Source organism: Heliconius melpomene, chromosome 21 (genome assembly GCF_056956725.1).
Source record: "Heliconius melpomene rosina isolate 202511_hmr_F chromosome 21, ASM5695672v1, whole genome shotgun sequence".
Lineage (NCBI taxonomy): Eukaryota > Metazoa > Arthropoda > Insecta > Lepidoptera > Nymphalidae > Heliconius > Heliconius melpomene.
The window spans coordinates 12977111-12998393 of record NC_140409.1 but is presented as its reverse complement, the minus strand read 5'-3'; the positions used below and the strand labels follow the sequence as shown (position 1 = coordinate 12998393).

Below are 21283 nucleotides of genomic sequence, written 5' to 3'. Positions count from 1 at the left end.
CAGTTGTATGCTGGTACAACTCGAGTAGCAATCAAACCCACGCGCTATGGTTTTGGGTTCGATTCCCACTCGATTTTTTTTTCATTTCATCGCTCTGGTAGCCCAGCATAGCATGGCAATGAATTCCGCGGCTAATGCCTAAATGGGAACAGAATGGCTAAAAACTAAGTTCCTAGTTGGCCAGTGGAACAGTGTCCGAATGTGAAAGTGATGGTCGTGGATATCGATCGCCACTCTAAATATGAATGGACCACAACGAAAACGCGGCGTTAAGCTCCGCTTTTTATTATACAGTAGCGATCTCTCGTGACCTAACAATTTTTAATAATACTGGTTTAATAATACTCTTTTGGATAATCTCATGAGTTTCCTAGTGCAGTTGTTGTAGTTGTAGAATAATATTTGTTTGTTCGATTTAAACCTAAATTAATTTGGTAGTCCTTCGAGAGATGGCGTATGAAGCGATGAAGCAATTAATAAACGTTTCTAATAGATGGCGTAGCTTGACTAATTCGTGTCGAAGAAACTATAATTTTATATTGAACTACCGAACGGGCGCAGCTTTACACTGTATCCTACGCACAAAGCAGAGTAGGCAGAGGGAAACTAGTGTTAAGACACTCCCCAGTTTCTGCCGAAGTCTGGAGGCATTGCGTGATGAGTGGCAGAACTCAACGCCGCACTTTGCCTCGACACCAGAGCGAAGAAATTGGAAATATAAACATAAATAAATATTTCATTTCTTCGAGTGGAAATCGAACCCTTCACCGTCGCGTTATAGTCACACCCTTGTGCCTCTATTTTAATACATAATTAAGAATACTCAAAATTCTTTGTCTGAATTAACATAGCCACTAAATAAAAATAACTCAACACTAGATGGCGTTACTTGATACATACATTCATATTTCATTATTTTATGCAAAAGTAATAATTTGGAATATTTAAAATAATTTATTTTATGTTCATAAGTATTGAAAAAGTGAGAATAATGTCCCGCACAAAGCAGGGTAGGCAGAGGGAACCTAGTGTTAAGACACTCCGTTCCCATGGAGATCCTTTCGTTCCCCACTTTCCGTCGGATTCTGGAAACTTTGCATGTTGAGAGGACTCAACGCAGCACCTCGTTATCAGAGCGAGGAAATGAAAATGTCAAAATTTCATTTTCCTCGCGTGGGAATCGAATCCACAACCGGTCACGTTTACATGCTTATCATGATTGGCATCATATTATTATGATTGGCTTCATATTCGTATATACTTATCTGATAATAATCTATAACTGTCACCTAATTACGATACCTAGCGGATATAACAACTCACTCCAGTACCAAATCAGACAAATATAGGATTGTGATTTCTTTGGAAAATTATTTATAACTTCAATAATGAACATTTAAAACGTCATATAAAGTTTTCGCGTGGGCTATAGAGGTGCGGGATTTGAGCGGGGGCGTCCCCTCTGTGGACACTTGGTTATTATGACTCTTGATTGAGATAAAGGTGACGGAGACATGGAGAAGGCTTTGCAATTTCTATCCACGCTGAAGATATAAACAACAAATTTTTAGTAATGCAACGAGAAGGTAAAGCGTTCCTTGATTAATAAATACATATTTACCTTGATAAATACGTTGGAAAACAAACTCAATGACTTGGACAGAAAGTCTAAATTAGCGATTGTCGAGTTTCGAAATGTATCGATAACGAAGAGCAATTAAGACCGGTGTCACAAGAAGATCTATGTAATTTTATTGTTACAATTTGCGATAAATTGATGTGATTCCTTAGCACCATTTACAAAATTGAAAACAAATCTGGTAGCTCCACTGTGATCACCGATTTTACATCTGTAATAAAAAAAATAAAAAATAAATGGTGCTAAGGAATTCAATAGGACAAATTTCAAAAATAAATTATCATCAGAAACTATTGGTTTGCAAGGACCACCTCACCCATCTTCAACGAGGGTTTCACCAATAAAGACTTCAAACTTTTTTCTATGGCCCGTGACAAACGTAAAACCTTTGAATATAAATACTGCTGGACAAATGAAGGCCGCATTTTCTTTACTTTAATTCATTATTACTGCATGTACATTTTTCCTCGCAGCGCACACAGACTTAGTTTGCCTATGGGACTGTTATATTTTTTCCTACCCACTATTTGTTTAATTCTTTTATGCTATTGCATTACACTGACATTGTTATGCCTGCTTACTACACAAAAAATTCTAACACTATATTACACCTTATTTACATTCAAATTAGTCACAATTTCAATTGTATTATACTTATTATATGTACTGACTTGCGGATGCGCGCAGCTTCACTTGCGTATTTAGGGGTGAGTTCTAATAAACCACGAAACATGTGTTCAATTAATGTCTTTTTAAGAGTCTAAAAGAGTCGGTGGCGATTTATAGATTTTTCCATACAAACTTCCAACCCCCCATTTGCACCCTTAGGGGGTGAATTCTAGAAAACCATGAAACACATTTTCAATTAAATATTTTTATGAGTTTAAGTTTCAAATTTTATAATAATCGCTGGCGTTTTAAAGATGTTTCCATACAAACTTTCAACCACTTATATGCACCCATACAGGAGTAATTCTAAAAAACGATGAAACACGTGTTCAATTAAATACGTTTAAGAGTCTGAATTTCAATTTTTATAAAAATTGGTGCCGATTAAATTTTTTTTCCACACAAATTTTCTACCTCTATTTCTCCCCTTTAGGGTCTAAATTTTTCAAAATCCCTTCTTAGTGGATGTCCAGATTACGAAAGGAAACATCTGTTTAAATTCCACGTTTCTACGCACAGCGGTTACGGCTGTGCGTGCGTCTTACCTCAGTCAGTGAGGACAAGTCCTTTTATATATATAGATATTGCTTCTCATACTTCGACCAATTATACACTAAATAAAGGATTGCATACAAATACGGCTTAATAGTATGACACCAGTCAATATAAACAGGAATTCAAAATTTTATTACACACAGACTTATGACATAAGATCATTTCAATAAAATCCAACCTTATAACATTGTGTGAAGGCTTAGTTTGGTATAGCGCGAATAAGAACGATTTCAAAAAGATTTTTTTTGTCGTTTTTTAGACTGTAATCCTTCATCTAGGGTATAACTGATTGAAGTTCTCACAAGTTACCTTCTAACAATTTATTTCTTGGTGATTGGAATTTGGAATGAATATTTGGAAGGTTTGCGTGGGGATATAGGTCCAACACGTAGAAGCCTCTAAGAGAATATACAAAAGTTAGCCTGTGACGCATTAAACGGAATCCATCTCTGGGCAAACATAGGTAATTGCCCAGAGATGGTCGCCGATTAATCCGTAGAAACTATGGAAAATGTGTAAATCTAAATTAGGGCTATGGAATGGAAATTGGATGGACTGGCTATTGAATGAGATTAACTTTACAATAGTCTCAAATTGAATGGTTGGCGGACGGTGACTCGCCTCCCACTAGATGGGCCCCCACAAAGCGGCGTAGTGCCTCGGGTGCAACATCAGCGTGGTCGGCTAAGAGGCTGGATTGAGCCCTTCCACCCTTTCGAGCATATAGCTCTGGCGCTCCACACTGCCGGCCAATAAAGGCAAGTCAGAGCCAAGCCAAGCCAAAACAATTGTACCTGCAATGATTATAATTTTATTTTTATAACATCAAGAAACTTATTTCTCCACTTTTCACCATTAATCTAGACATCGCGTATCAACTGGCGTAACTCAGCGCCACTCTACGGATTATCAAAGCCTTGCCCGCTCTGAAAATAAATCATTCCCCTAGTGAGAATCGAACTCACAACCTGGTTTGGTTTACAGTATAAAGAGATGTTTTTTTTTTATTTTTAAGCTATTTTTTAATTTGCCTAATAGTATATTTGTTCCAGGTGGTGGAAAGCACTCAAGGAGCTATCTGGGATATTCCATTCCCAGCCGTGACAGTCTGTGATTTAAATGTCATATCTAAAAGTGCGGCAAAAGCATTCTCGACCAACCTGTTAGTATTAAAATGTAACTAAATATGCACTGCGAATGTAAATTATTTATTTTTTTATTTTTTTATTGTTGGAAATTTATTTTCAATTCAACGCTCTTTCGTGGACAGAGTGCGGCGTTATGTACCGCCACTAGATATGATCCACAATTTGGAAGGGGGATTTGAAGGGGACAGAGTGTTTAAAATTTTAACTTAGGTCTCTCCTGGATATCTTAAAAAGTCGATGAGAATGTAAAAGGAATCATTTGTCAAGTTGAAGTTTCAGGTACAAATTTTACACATAGTGTTTTTCAAATTTGATATAATATTGATTGAATTTGCTATATACTACTTTGAGCAATCCGAAGAAATAGGTCATCGTAGCACAGTAGAATGACTATGAACGCGGTGGTTGTAGATTTGTTAAATGCTGGGGTAGTGTCTTTGTTTTCTTTTTGTCCTTATAACGGAAAGTTATTAAGTCCGTCATGTCTTGAAAAACGGAATCTTTTTTTTAAAGTAGGTTTTTTGCTTTGCCTTATTCTCCACATATCAGGCAGAGGGAACTTGGCAACCTAGTGATAAGACACTCCATTTGGCGCTTTCCGCCGAATTCTTGAGCCATTGCGTGGCGGAACTTAACTCCGCTCTTTCCCTCGTTACCAAAGCGTGGAAAAGAGAATATTCACAATTTTTCTTTCAACCCTAATAATAAATTCAAAATCTGTCCAGGCTCTTAATTATTAGTAATATTTTGTGAATACACCGCAATGAGCGCTCGCCATACATTTACAAACACATACGTGCGAATACTACCGATGTTATACAATGGTGGTCATAAATGTAAATATTTATGGTCGTATTTATAGATTAATTGAAATAAATTAATAAATAAATAAGGTCACACATGGCCCAGAGGCACAAAGTGTGAATGTGAATGCGACTGGTTGTGTGTTCGATCCCCAATCGATGTAATTAAATATTTATTTAAATCTATATTTACGTTTCTTCGCTCTGGTGTCGAGGCAAAGCGCGGCGTTGAGTTCCGCCACTCTGCTCGTTATACCTCCAGAATTCGGCAGAAAGTGGGGAACGGAGGGTCTTAACACTATGTTCAATCTGCCCACCCAGTTGTGTGCGTGAAGTTGCTTATTAATTAAAAGTCACTGGCCAGAACTTTTTTAAATACCTAATACAAATCCCATGTCATTAATATCATTCGATATAGTAAGATCTTTGATTTTCATGATTATTAAATCAAATTTTAAAATCCCTATTTTATAATCCGTGTATTGCGTACATAGGGCAGACAGGGGGAACCTGGGGGCCTAGTGTTGAGACAGTTTGCGATTTAATACTCTTTTTACTCCGTACCCTTAAGACTGCAGGGCAGATAGAGCGAACCTGGGGGCCTAGTGTTGAGATACTCCGTACCCTTAAGACGCTACCTTCCAGAAACCACCAGTAGGTCCAGACCTACCAGTTAGAGATTAAGAGAGGATTACTCTATATAAACAGCATTTCCCTAAACGGGTTTCCCTCCTACGGGAACGGAACAAAGGGACGTTAAAACGGTAAAACGGGAGTTTCGGGATAAAATTGCGCGCGACGACAAGGCGATACCGTGTAAAGCTAGAAGAAAATAAAAATTGTTTTAGATTTAAATAAAGTTCGTAATGAGAACGGAATGTGTTAACTCTCCTTTTTCTCTGTGTATTTCACGATCTCTTTAATATTTACAAGTAAAAAAAAAGGATTGAAACATACAAACTTTGATATTTATTATATTGATAAAATAACCGTTATATCGACAGTTATTTGTTCTACAATCCTCAATTCTCAGAATTTCCCTCTATGGATTGTTGCAATAACACAAGTTACTTATTTCTTTGCTCTTCATTCACCGGAATGGTTTCTGGGTAGTGGGTAGAAAGTTATTTAAAAGTAAAATAATTTCTGACTTTCCTTTGAGTGTTTTTAATTAATATACAATTCTCCATTTTCATCGACATATAGACTTCTATTGTCGGTCTGAGAATATTCAAATATATTAATATAGTAATTATATACTTTTGTTGAGTTTGTGTGGAATGGGGGACGGAGTGTCTTATCATTAGGTTCCCAGGTTCCCTCTGCCTACCCTGATATGTGCGGGATACAGCGTCGTACATTGTATTTTGTTAAATTAAAAATCTCTTTATTTTGAATTTCTTTACATATCTATAACTAATATAAGAAATCTAGAGTTTGTTTGTCTGAACTCGCTAATTTCAAGGATTACTGGTTCGAATCGAAAATTATTTTTGTGTTGAATAGTCTATTTATCGAGAAAGGCTATAGGTTATATAACGTCATTAATATTTTTGTTCTAACCCACTGAAACTGCGATTGGAGTTTTTTAAGGAGGAGACAAGGCGAACTCGCATACGGGTCACCTGATGGTAAGTGACCACCGTCACCCGCAATCTCGTGCACCTCCAGAGGAGCTATAGGTGCGTTGCCGGCCGCCAAGGTGGAGACAGAAAGTTACCTCCCACGCTTAGAATATGTTATACCTTTGCCTTTTACATGCGACTATGCGTCGTTTAAATTATGAATTAATTTATATTTAATGTTTAAATTTAATTTATTGACAGAACACTACCAGAGAATATAACGTCAGATTTTATATTTGAAACGTTAAAAATTACACCTCTGCTACATTCTACGACTGTCACGGATCCAGATGAGAAGAGAGGTCTGCATAAGCTGCAAGACGTTTTGGACCTTAATAATATACCTATCGAGTCTCTTTTTCGACAGGTAAGTTTTTAGTTACACAGGCTACCTCGCTCTGGTAACGGGGCGAAGTGCGGCGTTGGGTTCCGCACCTTAACGATTCTAGAATTAGTGTTTTAATAGGAATGGAGTGTCTTAACGCTAGTTTCTCAGTTTCCCTCTGTCTACCTTGTTATGAGCGGGATAGAGCGTGAAGCCACATTAAGTGCGGCCTTGTATTTCGCCACATGTCATCCTTGTATTTCGCCACATGTCATCCTTGGATTTCGCCACATGTCATCCTTGGATTTCGCCACATGTCATCCTTGGATTTCGCCACATGTCATCCTTGGATTTCGCCACATGTCATCCTTGGATTTCGCCACATGTCATCCTTGGATTTCGCCACATGCCATCCTTGGATTTCGCCACATGTCATCCTTGGATTTCGCCACATGTCATCTAAGATGACTTAATGAACGAAAAATACAAAAGAGTGACTTGTAACTAGTAAGTGCTTACTTTACTTTTTCCCTGTACTGGCAAAACAATGTTTATACTACATTGTTTGTATTTACTTAACACATCCAACTATAATAAACTTTTATAATTGCAGCTTAAGTAACACTATGATGTTTACCTTTAAATATACTTAAGTTCTAACAACGTGTGGAATTTCTAGTTCTATTTGTATTGTTAAAAATTCTAATTGAGATAATGTTTATATTAGAATAAAATTGAGTATTTAAAATGTGGCGTTAAGTTCCGCCATATGTTCTCTAGTAACACTTAAAGAACGGGAAGTGGGGACCAAAATAAAATATAATGTTAAAAAACGAGGCCATCTTGGCGGAGTTGGAATTCATCAAGTTATAGGTTCAAAGTTTCAATGAAAATTTTCACTTAGAGATTTACTTTTATTTTTCCTTTGTATCTCGCACATAGAAGGCAGAGGTAACCCGGGGACTTAGTGTTAATACACTCTGTTCGCATTAGGATGCTTCATGCATTGCATTTTGAGTGGCGGAATGCAACGTCGCGTTTTGCCTCGACACCAGGGCCATTAAAATATAGATATAAATATTTCATTCCTAGGAGTGCAAATCTAATTCAGAACTGTCGCGTTTACAGTCCAGTAGTACAACTGTTCCGTTTTAGAATGGCAAAACACAGCGTTGAGTTTCGCCGATCAACTTGTATTGTATCGAATTCGTGCAGAGTCAATAACGTCTTCCAATAATTGCACCTTGCCTACCATTCTAGGTAGGAAGAACCGGGTGCTGCAAAAATAAATAGTTAGTTTATTTTTAATAATAAATTACTATTTCAGCTTTCACCGGCGTTCAGTTGCGCAAAATTGGTAGAGCGATGTATGTGGAAGAACACATTGTATAGATGTGAACAATTGTTCCAACATATTTTCACTGGAATCAATTTGTGTTGCACTTTCAACTATTACGCTGTCGATGATAATACTGATGAGTGAGTTTTTATTTTATATTGTAGTTTATAAGTGTTAAGCGATGGTGGTGGGTTCGACTGTTTTTTAGAGGAATGTTTGTGTTTAAATAATATTTTTAAATAAATAATGAATACCTGCAAAAAAAAGCGGAAAAAGATAATAAATTCTCATTTTATACAAGGAGTTAGTTAGTCTAGATTCTAAGTTAAAAAACTGTTGTCTCTACATGCTATTCAAATTCAACATATTGTGTGTTGAAAGGCGGTTGAAAGGCGAAGGAATGGTTCTTGTAGGGCAGCCATTAGGAATTTTATAAATTATCTAGTTAAACAAAATATCCCTTTAAGGGTAAGAAAAGGGAGCCTTGTGTAAAACATTCCATTCCCCACATTCCACCACTGGAGGCATTGCGTGTTGAGCGGCGGAACCCAACGCCGCGATTTGTCCTGTTGAACCCTCAATTCTATTCCTTACATTACTATCTACAGTTCAATAAAGGTATGCAAATGTAAATTCGTATATTTTCCCCATTTTCCTTTCAGAATGCGTTTGTTTCGTTTCCCAACACCGCGTCGTGTCGCGTCTTGCGGCTATCAGACGGCTTTGACCGTGATTGTAAGGACTGATCCCGATGACTATTATAGTACTGGATTTGCATCCCGAGGGTCTTTGGTATGTATCATTTTTTTAACTTCACGTTGTATTCCGGCAGAGGGAACCTAGTGGCTCTTTTAGCTCTCTGGTCATAGGTTGAGGGGAACTGTTGTTTCTTTTAGCTCTCCTGTAAATACAAAAGTAAACTGTACGGAATCAGAACTAGACTTGTGGGTTCAATTTGGGAATCGATATAGATTGCGATACTATAAATATCTTACTATCTTGAATAGTATTTACATGGTTCTTGCGGAAATATTATTCTTAATATATATTTTTTCAATTATTCAAATAGTCTATTAGATAAACAATTAATAGCAAGTAAAAGTTACGAGTTAGCCTAGCCTGCTTGGTGTTTAATATCTGTACATGTTATAAATTTGGAAAACATAATTAAAGTGCTTATGTTTTGAAATAAATCTTTTATGGGTCTGAGTGTATACTATATATAATAAATATTCGTAACGTGTATATAATAAAATTCCACAGTGTATTCTAAATTTGCCACTTCCAAAATTTAAAATATCAGTAAAAAAAATTCTAACAAGTAAAGCTTATTACACTGTTCAAGAATACTTAGAGGACAAACATGTATGGAATTAATGTCTATTGAATGTAATGCAGGATAGCTGCCAGCTAATGTAATAGATTGTACCATTGATTTTGAAAAGAGCAACTGTTGAGTTTCTTGCCGGCTCTTCTCAGCAGAACTGCCTTCCGAACCGGTGGTAGCTTTTTGTTCATATGTTCATTCGACGATTCAAAAGTGCTTATTATAAGTTTATTTGAATAAAGAATATTTTGAATTTGAATTTGAATTTAAATATAATAATACATAATACAATGTACTCATATTCCAAACAAAGCTTAATTCCATAGGGTAAATATATAATAATAACATTTTAAATTTTCCTTTGTCCCCTTACTCTGTCACGTACATGGACAGGTTTCCGCGAAAAATGTATATACACAAAATTTTCATGCAAGCTTAACGCGTAGTCAAAAGCTCACCGAGGGGTCGCTGGTAGTGGGAAGAACCTACAAAAAAGGCACTTTGTACGGTTTTTTTTCTATTTTTGTAAAAATTTTTGATTGACATTTCATTGTGTTGGTAAATTATAGTGGGACCAGTGCTTAAAAATATATGTATACGCTATGGTTCTAGGTTCGATTTTAGCTCAAAAATGTATTTGTATATGAAAATATTTCCGTTTTGCTAGTCGATTTAGGTACAACGCGGTGTTTAGTTACGTTACCTAGCGAGCTATGTCTTAAAATTAGGCGGAAAGTTCAAAATTAAGTGTTAAGTCACTACGTTTTCAAAGTTCAGAAATAATTATATCGCAGTCTATTGCAGTTACGTCTGTATAGTTACTGCTAACAATCGCGACAGTTTTATTCGTCTTCTTCTTCTCTTCTCGTATCATCGTTTTTTTTAAATAATTATTTAAAAAAAAAACATAAATAAAGGTTTACGCTTAGCCACTAGCTACCCGACGAGTTTTAATTATAGTGGACATCATACGAACGCTTGGATAAATCAAACAGCACTAGCCCTCTGACGGCCTCCATATTTAGCAGAGCTGACATCGTGTCAGAGAAAATATTGGGAGACTTTAATAACAGTCAATACCGTTACTAATTTATAATTGAAATTATGTTTTTTTTTTTAAATATTTGTTTATCTTTTTAGCTTCACGCTTATCCCGCACATAGCAGGATAGACATAGCAAGTCTGGGAACCTAGCTGTTTGGAAATACGAAAATACAGTTCTGATTGCACAAAATGATATTATGTCTTGACATGTCTCGATAGCCAAAACGGCGTTATATTCCGCATCCCAATAGAAAATATCTCAAAAATTAAGAAAAAGAAGCAGTGACGTATCTATCTCACATGCTGCTATAAATGCGTTACGATTTTTCCCACATAACAGGCAAAAGGAATTTAGTTAGTGTTAAGACACTTCGTTTTCAAGTTTCCTCCCAATTTACGAGACATTGCGTGTTGTTAACGATAATGATAATAATAACTGCTATGCGTTGATATAAATATTATAGCAGGAATTTAAACTCCGTTAACACAAAAAAAAAAAATTTACAAATTTTATCATTTTCCACAGGTATTCATAGACAATGCGTACAATGTGCCCGATTTGGATTCTCCCGTGCGTTTGGTCAACCCGGGATCTGAAGTCCTTATAGCCGTCTCACCGGAGAGGACCTACGCCACGCCTGGCATTAAAAGTTTTCCACCTAACGAAAGACAATGCTATTATAGTGACGAGGTAAGTTTTACGTGTAAGACAAAATACAGAAAGAACTGTTTACGATCAGAGGGTGCAAACTTTTTATTAATGATTTGCAGGTTTTTTTATATCGGCATAAAAAATATACAGACATCCTGGTAAAAGATCACATGTGTAGACTAAACTTATCTATTAGTAAATCAGGTGTTTTAATAACTTATCTTAAAAAGACAAATTACGATTAATTAATGTAATTATATAATTGGTAGCCTGTGTATTAAAAGTTTGGTAATTTGAGTGACGTAACTCAACGCCGCGTTTTTCTTCGTTACCCGAGCGAGAACATGAAAATATTTATTTCGTTGAGTGGGATTTGAATCGACAGTCTTGCACACTTACAGTCTTACAGCTGGCCTTAGAGATTAACAGCCAAACAGAGTTTCTCTGAATTCTCTTTGTCTAAAGTAAAGAAAATAAAATAAATAAATTTTCAACATCACTGATAACATATTTAGTCAGCAAATTGTTTACTTCTTATAATTTTATATGTTACTTAAAAGATTTCTATCATCGTGTATTGAGTGCGTAAGTAATTTTGTTTATCATAGATCTTGTAATGATTAATAATAATAATCAATATATACAACAAAAAACACAACACCATTGTTTTGAATAAATTTCTAAATCAGCTTCCTGGGTAGGCAGTGGGAACCTAGTGTAAAGACATTCCGTTCCCCATTTTCCGCCGAATTCTGAAGGCGTTGCATGTTGAGGAGCGGAATTCAACCGCGCTTTGCCTCGACACCAGAGCGAAGAAATGGAAATATAAACGTAAATAAATATTTAACTTCCTCGAGTGGGGATCGAACCCACAACCGTCGCGTTACAGTCACACCCTTGTGCCGCTGCGCCATCACGGCCTCGATTAGAGTTTCGATGATGATAATAACACAATATTATCACAGTATGAATATGACCACGGTCTTCGTGCTAGAATAACGAATTTTATGCTTTTGCACTCCGAGCGGCAAAAATAGTAGGATAGGTCGGTACCTGGAACCTAGTGGAAGTATTGATTGTTTTCTTTTCATTATTAAAACAAAAATTTACGTGTTAAAAATATATTTTTTTAATTTATTGATTTTATATATATTATTATTCTTAGCACATCTTATGCACGTAGATTCCATTTAATCTAAACGATATAAAGATATCGACTTAAGTTTAATGCGCAAAATGTTTTTCTTTATGAACTGAATTTTGATAAATTTATTAGATAATTTGTCTGTCGCGCATTTCGCGCGGTAGCGGAATGTTCGTCGAAGGTCATCAATTCGATTTCCTTAACCGATAAATTTTATGTTTTGATATTTTAAGCAAGATACCAAGTTACACGAGGGCTTCGTGGTGCACCACACGCCCCACTCACTCGAATTATTTTCCTCTGCTCAAATGTAGACAAAGTCGGGCGTTGTGTTCCGTCACTTCACAGTTTTTTGTTAAAACTTAAAAAGGATGAAGGAAATGGTGGAATGGATTGAACATAACTCCCTTAATTCAACAAATTGAATGGAGATTATAAATATTCTATGGAGAAAATTTATGTCAACTGATATGGATGAAATAAGCTGCAATAGGGATTACAGAAATTAGCCCCAGCATCGTGGCTCGAGGCCGTCATGGTACAGGGGCACAAGGGTGTAACGCGAAGGTTGTGAGTTCGATCCTCACTCGGGGGAATCAACTATTATTTATTACCAAGGCCAAAGTCCGGCGTTGATATCCACCACTAAACTCGCAATGGCTCGAAAAATTCGAAGAAAACGGAAACGGAGTGCCTTAACACTAGGTTCACTCTTCCTAACCTGCTGTGTGCGGGATAACAGAAGTAACAGACAAATTGTCGTGCCTACGGGTAATGAGACACTCACGTCCGTATCTAAAGATATTTTTTTTGGAGGCTTGCCTTCAACTTTAAATATAATTTTTTTGGGGTGGGCACCAGACGATTCTGTGATGGGCACGGACTTCCTCCCCCCTTCTTACACCCATAGTGACACCCTAAAACAGATTACTATTGTGGATCAACGCTATTAAATAATAGTTCTAAACAACACCTTTTTTATAGAACATTGGTTATTAATAATTGAATATAATATGCATTTGTGTTCATACATTGTTATGTATATATTACATAGTTACAAGTTGACGGCCATTATCTATCTTTTATCTGGACAGTGTTTTTGAATGCAATAAAGCGATATAAATTATATTGTCATATACCTACAACAATCAGTCACGTGCAAATAATTATAATTATTATAATACAAACTATTTTTGTCTAAAGATAATAATATTATAATATTTGTTGATTTTTTTTACTTTAGCGTAGCTACTTCTTTGAAGTCTTTTGTTCTGTACGTTTTCTTATTTTTTCCTTTCTTTTAGCTTTATGAGTGTGTTCTTTAAGGCCGTCGCGGTTCAGTGGCACAACCATGTGACTATAAACGTGACGGTAGTGGGTTCGGTTGCTACTCGGGGGAATGTATTATTATTTGTGAATATTTTTAATTCTTCGTTCTGGTAACAAGGTAAAGCGCGGTGTTACGCAATGGCGCGAAAATTCGGCGGAAAGACTCTCTGCCTATCCTACTATAAGCGGGATAGCGCAGCTTTTTTCATAAAAAGCTATAAAAAAGAATATGTTTTATTCTGAAGGGCGGGATAACCGGATGAATTAGTGTCTAACCATTCGAATTCAAGAAATTGCGTGTTGAATGACGGAACGTGGTCAACGTCCCCTCATCTCTCTCATTTCTCCAATGAATTTAACCTCGAAGGTCATACGTCATCATCATCATCATCAGCCTGTCTTCGTCCACTACTGGACATAGGCCTCTCCACGTATAGGTCATACGTAGTAAATCAAATTTCTGCTGTGTCCAAAAACTGCTTTGAGAACCTGAAAGAGCAATAGCAGCCGAAATAATACTTTTAAAATGATTCTTTATGAAGACAAAGAATCACTTTAAAAATATTATTTCGATTTAAATGTATGTTTTTCGCCCGACGCTTAAAAAGCACTAAATGTTATTGGATGCGGATTTCCCAGATTAAATATAATATTGTAGAAGTACAATAAAAATAACAATTCCGCCATCTTGCATGGTCCTCCATATTAGATTTAGAATGATGTCACATATTTTGTCGTACATTACCATCCAAACTAAACGTGTAAATAAAATTTCACCTCAATCGGTTGAAGATATCTACTTCAAAATTGAGCTCGAAGAATTCACCCGAACCCACATATATACATTGCAAGTTAAATAAAAGCTTTTAAAATATGTTATATTTATAAAGGATTTTAAATGATTATTAATTAATTAGTGTGGATATTTAAGTTTGGGGATCTATATCGCTCAATCACGAGGAATTGGCTGAACTAAATTTTCGATAAAATTTGACAGACGGATTATTTATAACCCGGATTATGTACCCGATGATTTTTTTTTATATATTTATTGTGTTTTTATATTTTATGTATATATAAAGTAAATGAATGTAATTATGTATGTATGTGTATTTTCATTTTTATTAAGGTGCAATAAAGTATATTTTTTTATTATTTCACTTTAAATATTCACGGGTTCAACAATACCCGGTCCTTTGGAATGTTTGCATGGGGACACAGGTCCAACACGTAGAGGCCCCTAAGAGAATAGTATGGCAAAAGGCCAGGCGTGGAGCAGGGGCACAAAGTGTGACTATAAAACCGACTGGTTGTGGGTTCGATCCCCACTCTAGGAGATGAAATATTTATTTCAATTTACATTCTTCGCTCTGGTGTCGAGGCAAAAGTGCGACGTTGAGTTCTTCCAGTCAACATGTAATGCCTCCAGAAATGACTCCGGGTTGCAGTTTGGCTTGCAGAAAGTGGGGAACGGAGTTTCTTAACACTAGGTTCCCTCTGCCTACCCTACTATGTGCGGGATACAGCGTGAAGCTGATTTATTTATTTATTTTTTATTTTACCGACGACTGGTACAAGACATCTAATGACATACACCAATGTTAGTTCGCATTAATCTGATGGATTACTGATACATTTTGACTGGATTTTAATTAGTTTTGTCTAAACATTGATAGTAAAAGAAGGAAGAACAGTATCTTAACATTTACTGCTCTCCTTATTTGCTATTTGCTTGAGATATATAACTATAGCACTCTAGGTAGTTAAAGCTAGGTGTCTCATTTTTAAGATATCTTTTGATAGGTACCTAAAAGCCTAGGTACCTATTCTCTTTCAAGTAAAATGAAAAAAATGGACTTTCTCCAAATAGGATTAAGATTACAATTAATGCGAGAATTTTTCACTATCTTTTAAAAATATTATTATTAATATTGATAATGAACAATCCATTATGCGTAAAAGTATGTATAATCCGTAGATAAGCGATTTCTTATCATACAACAGAGTTTTGCCAATATCGATTTTGCTCATTTAATGTCATTGTCGAAATTATTTAAATAAAATTTTAATCTATATATATAAAATCGAAAGGTCACTCACTCATCACGATATCTCAGAAACTACAAGTGCTAGGAATCTCAAATTTTGCATAGGAGCTACTTATAGGACGTAGGTGCTCGCTAAGACGGGAATTTGCAATATTCTATTTCTAAGGGGTTGTTTTTGGGGTCGAAAGTTTGTATGAAACTTCGTTACTACAAATGCTAAGAGTCTCAAATTTTGCATAAACGTCACTAGGACGTTAGTCATGAAGACAGAAATTAATAATAACATAGTTCATGCGGGCGAAGCCGCGGGCGGGCCGCTAGTTTTTATATATATATGCCTCAATAAACCCTTCCATATTCCATATTTTACTATGGAAAGGAATTATTATTAGAGTATTTCTCATACAAGAATATGCGATCGGACTGAAAACTAAAGGTAACCAGCTTTATAGTGTGTATCCTCCCTTATTTTCTCGCTCTGATATAGCAAAGGGCGGCGTTGAGTAGCGTCACTCATTAAACATATCTTTAAATAGGGTAAGGAATGTGGAGGATGGGGTGCCTGGACTCTCTCCACGTGAATGAGAGATACTACGCTTTGCGGGATAAAGCGTGAAGCTAAAAACTTTCAAAAGCATTGTGATTGCGTCAATAAAAGAATAACAATACTTTTTTAAAGTAAAGTATAACCTTCTAGTTGAAATCTTGGATTTGGTATCTCTTTACTGCCTTAAATTAATAATTTAATCATCCTTTATATATATATAATCTTAATTATGAATAATACAATTAAGTACAAAACAGACGTCATAATTAATTTTTTTTTAGCCTCACGCTGTATCTCGCATAGTACAGAGAGACCCTGAGAACCTAGTGTTAAGACACTCCGTTCCCATTAATACACATCCATTCATAATGAGCAAACAATAATCAATTATTTAAAAGAAGAAAATGGCAATTTTATAATTTTTATATCTCTAAATTCTCCTTTACGTAAGTGATAACCCGTTTATCATAATTATTTTCTAATCATATTAATATGATTGGCAGATTTTACCTCCTTTGTGACATGTTTAACTAAATAAAAGAAAACAAATAAATAAAAGTAATTCAAATTATATAAGTAAGTGTCGAGGCAAATGGCGGCATTGAGTTCCGCTACTCAACAGGCAATTCCTCCAAAATTATACACTAGGTTCCCTGTCTTAACACTAGGTTCCCTCTGTCTACCGTGCCGTGTGTGGGAGACAGCGTGAAAAAAAAATTGCCCCGAATGGTGATCGAACCCACAACCGTCTATCCATTGTGCCACGATGACCTCTACACGTCCAAAACGATCAATATTTAAAACAATATCAACATTGCTAATAAAATTTTGTTCTTAAAACAACGGGAAGTCGAGAGGAAATCTCATTGCTTACATTTAATATCGTTTCAACAAGTGATGCTCGAACGTAGATAAATAAACGTGTTATTGCACGAGCTTATGAAATATTCAGTATATTTTTAGGGTTCCGCACCTCAAACGTGAAAAGGAACCCTTATAAGATCTCTTTGTTGTCCATCCGTCAATAGCATTATCTCGGAATCGCATTGATGTATCAATGTGAAATTAATAAAATATTAATTAATATCTACATTGTCATGAAACATTGAAATAATGAAACTTCTAAAGGCCGCGCCCGCGTATTGTATGAAATTCGCCATGTAATTAAAACCTATAAGATACTCCCCGTGTTATGAAATTTGGCACGAACATATCTTACAATTTAAATAAAGGAGAATATCGGAAAAGAAATAAATTTATAGGTATTTTACAGAAAATAAATATTACAAACTTATGTTGGTAGTTCATTTCATACAAAATGAGTGCATATGACCGCAAACTTAAGTGTGTTAACTTTTATACGCTTTAATGTTTTATAAAATCGTGGTGGAACGGTGGCATAGAGGTGACTTTAAACGTGACATTAATATGATTTACAATTAAATAAATAAAAAAAAACGAAACGCGGCTTCCTTTGTTGTGGGTCCGTCTATCTATCTATTTGCATGTCAAGATAAAATCCTCCAAAACAAAATTAAATGAAAAACCAATCAATTACAATTCCGACTCGCACTTGACCGATATACCATAGTATTCCATAGCTTAATCAATGAGATCTCGTACAAAAATAACGACGAATGATGAACTATAAATTAATGGACTGTAGCTTTGAATAGATATGTGGGGGGGGGGGGGGGGTGGTCTCGGCCCACTCGGCCCTCTTTTGCCTACGCCTTTGCATATATTTATAACGCGGAGAGATTTAAAAAATAAAATAAAACTTGAGTGTTGGTATTTGACTGATTATATTTTTGTGCGATAGACGACTATTGGGTTTTCTCAAACTGGGCTTAACATGTAAGGTGAACAGTAGGAAACATGGATATTAACACTAGTTTGCCTGCTCTGCTATGCGGGAATCAGCGTGAAGTTAAAAAAACACTTGAAAATATCATTATGATCGATATTATTATTGGGCTTCAAATTGTATAAGAATTAATTGTGTTTTGTAATTACAACCGTAGTCTCTCATCTTCATCTACCATCTTTTTGCTTATCATCTATCATCTTTTTACCTTTTCCTTCTCCGTGGGTCCGATTTTTCTCGTAAAAAGCTTCAAGCTTTTTACGAGAAAAATCGATACTGTAGTCTCGATCAACCGAGGTCCCCTTTACCTCTCTTACCACACTAACACTTTGGACGGACCCAAACCACCAAATCATATTTTTTTTTATTCTAACTTTAATATAAAAAAATACAATAAGATAGCATAATTTTAAAAAAGTTATGTTAATAAACATACAAACATATATAGGTACATAGTAATACATTATAATTGAATGAAAATCTGACAAGCCATGTACGTAATTGGAGTATTCTATCTCCGCATTATATCTTAAAACGGGGTATTGACGCAAAATGTTCAACGATAGCAAGTATCGAGAGCCGCTAATCTTCATATCTTGAGGACCTATCGAAATGTGACCGTAATCATACAATATATTATATTATATTATTTTAATAAGTGGAATTATTTTTATGTTAAAAACAAAAAACATATTTTTTTTACTCTATAATTTATTAGTATTACAATGTGTTCGATGTTTATGAATAAAAAGCTTTGGCTTTGCGCAGGAACAATGAAATATGCAGATATTCGGATCCTGCATCTAGCCGATACATGGTCATCCCGAAGCATCAGCGACGTCAACCGCAATAGATATCATCCATCCATCCATCCATCAGCCTTTCAACGTCCTCTGCCGGACCTAGGCCTCCCCTAATTCTCGCCACTCCGTCCGGTCCTGCGCCCTTTGAATCCAGCGGATTCCCGCTGTCTTCTTAAGATAGATATCATACAAGCTGAAAATGCATTTCCAGGATACATACTTCTTGAACCATTTTCGGCCATTTCGGCCATTTTTCAAAAATTTTTTTATCTATCACAATTATCAATGGCCATGAAGCGCTTCAAAGATTTTAAGATTTAAGAATTTCAACACTAGTTGCGGATACGAACGTGTCGATAGGTAAATTAATGGATTGATAGGTAAATGGTATTTTTACGGGAGTTTTTTCGTTCGTTTTTATGAGGCACCATTTTTCTCTGCATTCCATATCAGTAGTGAGCAGCTTAAAGCAGATTTAATTTCCAAATATAATCTTTGGGAATTAAAAAGTCTTGTAGGAGTCTTGTAGGTACTTGTTGATACATTTGACAGTTATTGATATGGTTCTCTTCATTTATTTTCATTATCAAATAGCTGCTTTTTAATTAATTTATTTTTATTTTCACTAACGAATGTGAATGATTAGCGGGACAAGACAGAGGAATTTAGTGTTAAGATACTTTGTTCTTCATGTCCATATCCTTTCTAATAACGTTGGAGATTAATTAAAAATGATGTCAATTTTTAAAATAATAATGAAAAAAAGGCACGTGCGTTTTGCACCATGGACCTGAGAAATTGCTTTTATGAAAAAAAGGCAACAATGTTAGAGATATTGCTTGTTAGATTGCGGAACTTTTCCCTTATCCTACTAATATTTTACTAATACTAATATTTTCTCATATATATATATATATATATATTTTCTAATAATAAAATAATACTAATATTTTCTCCGAATAAGAATTGTACCCACAGCTATGGTCTAAAGTCTAACACTGCAAGTGCGGCACAATGTGTTATGTTAAATTTTAATGTTAGTTTATCTAAGCTTGGCGATCGATGAAACGATAAACAGATACAGATATATCTATCTAGATAATTTTAATACCTAGATCTAAGAATTATGTTTGTGACGTAAATACATTTTTGTTAAAACCTAATATTAAGGTGTTTCACATTTTTAGAAATACTATATGTTGGCAAGACGAAAAGCCGGGTTTTGTGTAGCAAATAAGAGAAAGAAAAAAGCGATTATAGTAAATAGGCAAAAGGAGCTTAGTGTTAAAATACTCCGTTCTCCATTTTTCGATCTTTTCATTTTGGTTAGTTTAAGTAAAGAATATTTAAAAGAATTTAAAAAAAGAATCGCTCTACGTTTTTTATCGTATAATCGTAGCTATATTCAACACCGTGCTTTGTCAAAGCTGGGAAATATAAGTAATTTGAATATAAAAATTACCTCGAGTGAGAATCGAACACATAACCACAAAAACATTTTCCGTTTTCAGGATATAAATACCATATCCGTTCTGTACATGTTTTTGATATTTTTTTAAGTCTTTTATTAAAATATAATTATTGGATTTCAGGTAAAAATATCGAATTTTCACCAATACTCATTTCATAATTGCATGGCTTTGAAGAAGACACAAATATTAATAAACGAATGCGACTGTATACCTTTCTATTTTCCACAAACAGGTCAGTTTTTTTTTAATTTCTTAGCCCACGAGAGTAGGAACAAGTAGAGTTCCAGGAAGAGTAGGCAGCGGGAACCTGGAAACTTACTATTAAAACACTCTGTTCACATTAAGATACATTGGTTCCCCACTTTCAGCTGAATTATGAGGCATTGGATGTTGAGGAACCCAAAGCCGCCCCTGCCTCGTTACCATAGCGAGAAAACGAAAATATTCAATTTCTTATCCCGCGTAGGAATCGAATCCATAACCACTTTGTTTACAATCACACTCTCCTCGTATATTAATAAATATAATGCATTAGTTGAACATAGAACCATCAGCGTCAAACGCAATACTGCTTTTCAGTGAAAAAAGAATTATAAAGCTGGGGCTCATACAGCATCAGTTATAACTTACTCTACTGTAGTTTGTGATCGTTTGTTCTGTTTCAGATTACTACAGAATATGCAATTTTCGTGATATTGAATGTTTGGAGAGAATTATTAGTAAGTAAAAAAATGTTTGTGTTTCTTATTTAATTTCGTTTTTTTTTTCGCAATGGTTGTGGGTTCGATTCTAACTTGCAAAAGTAAATTATTAGAGCGAGGCGCTACGAGTTCCGCTCAACATGCAATGTCTCTAAAAATTGGGGAACGGAGTGTGTTAACACTAGTTTACGTTTAAAGCTAAAAAAGGACAGACATGGTGAAGTTGAAATTATATGTGAAGAAAAC

General features: G+C 35.3%; 1 protein-coding gene across 1 annotated transcript in view; it reads left to right on the top strand.

The window, feature by feature from the left end:
• LOC146527333 (sodium channel protein Nach-like) overlaps positions 1 to 21283 on the top strand; it is a 35582-nt gene that overhangs the window by 2685 nt on the left and 11614 nt on the right. Inside the window, exons 3-9 of the mRNA XM_085206160.1 lie at positions 3916 to 4025; positions 6641 to 6806; positions 8092 to 8243; positions 8766 to 8895; positions 11001 to 11165; positions 20457 to 20568; positions 21002 to 21055. Of these exons, the coding sequence (XP_085062286.1) occupies positions 3916 to 4025; positions 6641 to 6806; positions 8092 to 8243; positions 8766 to 8895; positions 11001 to 11165; positions 20457 to 20568; positions 21002 to 21055 (889 nt within the window). The remainder of the gene's footprint in view (positions 1 to 3915; positions 4026 to 6640; positions 6807 to 8091; positions 8244 to 8765; positions 8896 to 11000; positions 11166 to 20456; positions 20569 to 21001; positions 21056 to 21283) is intronic.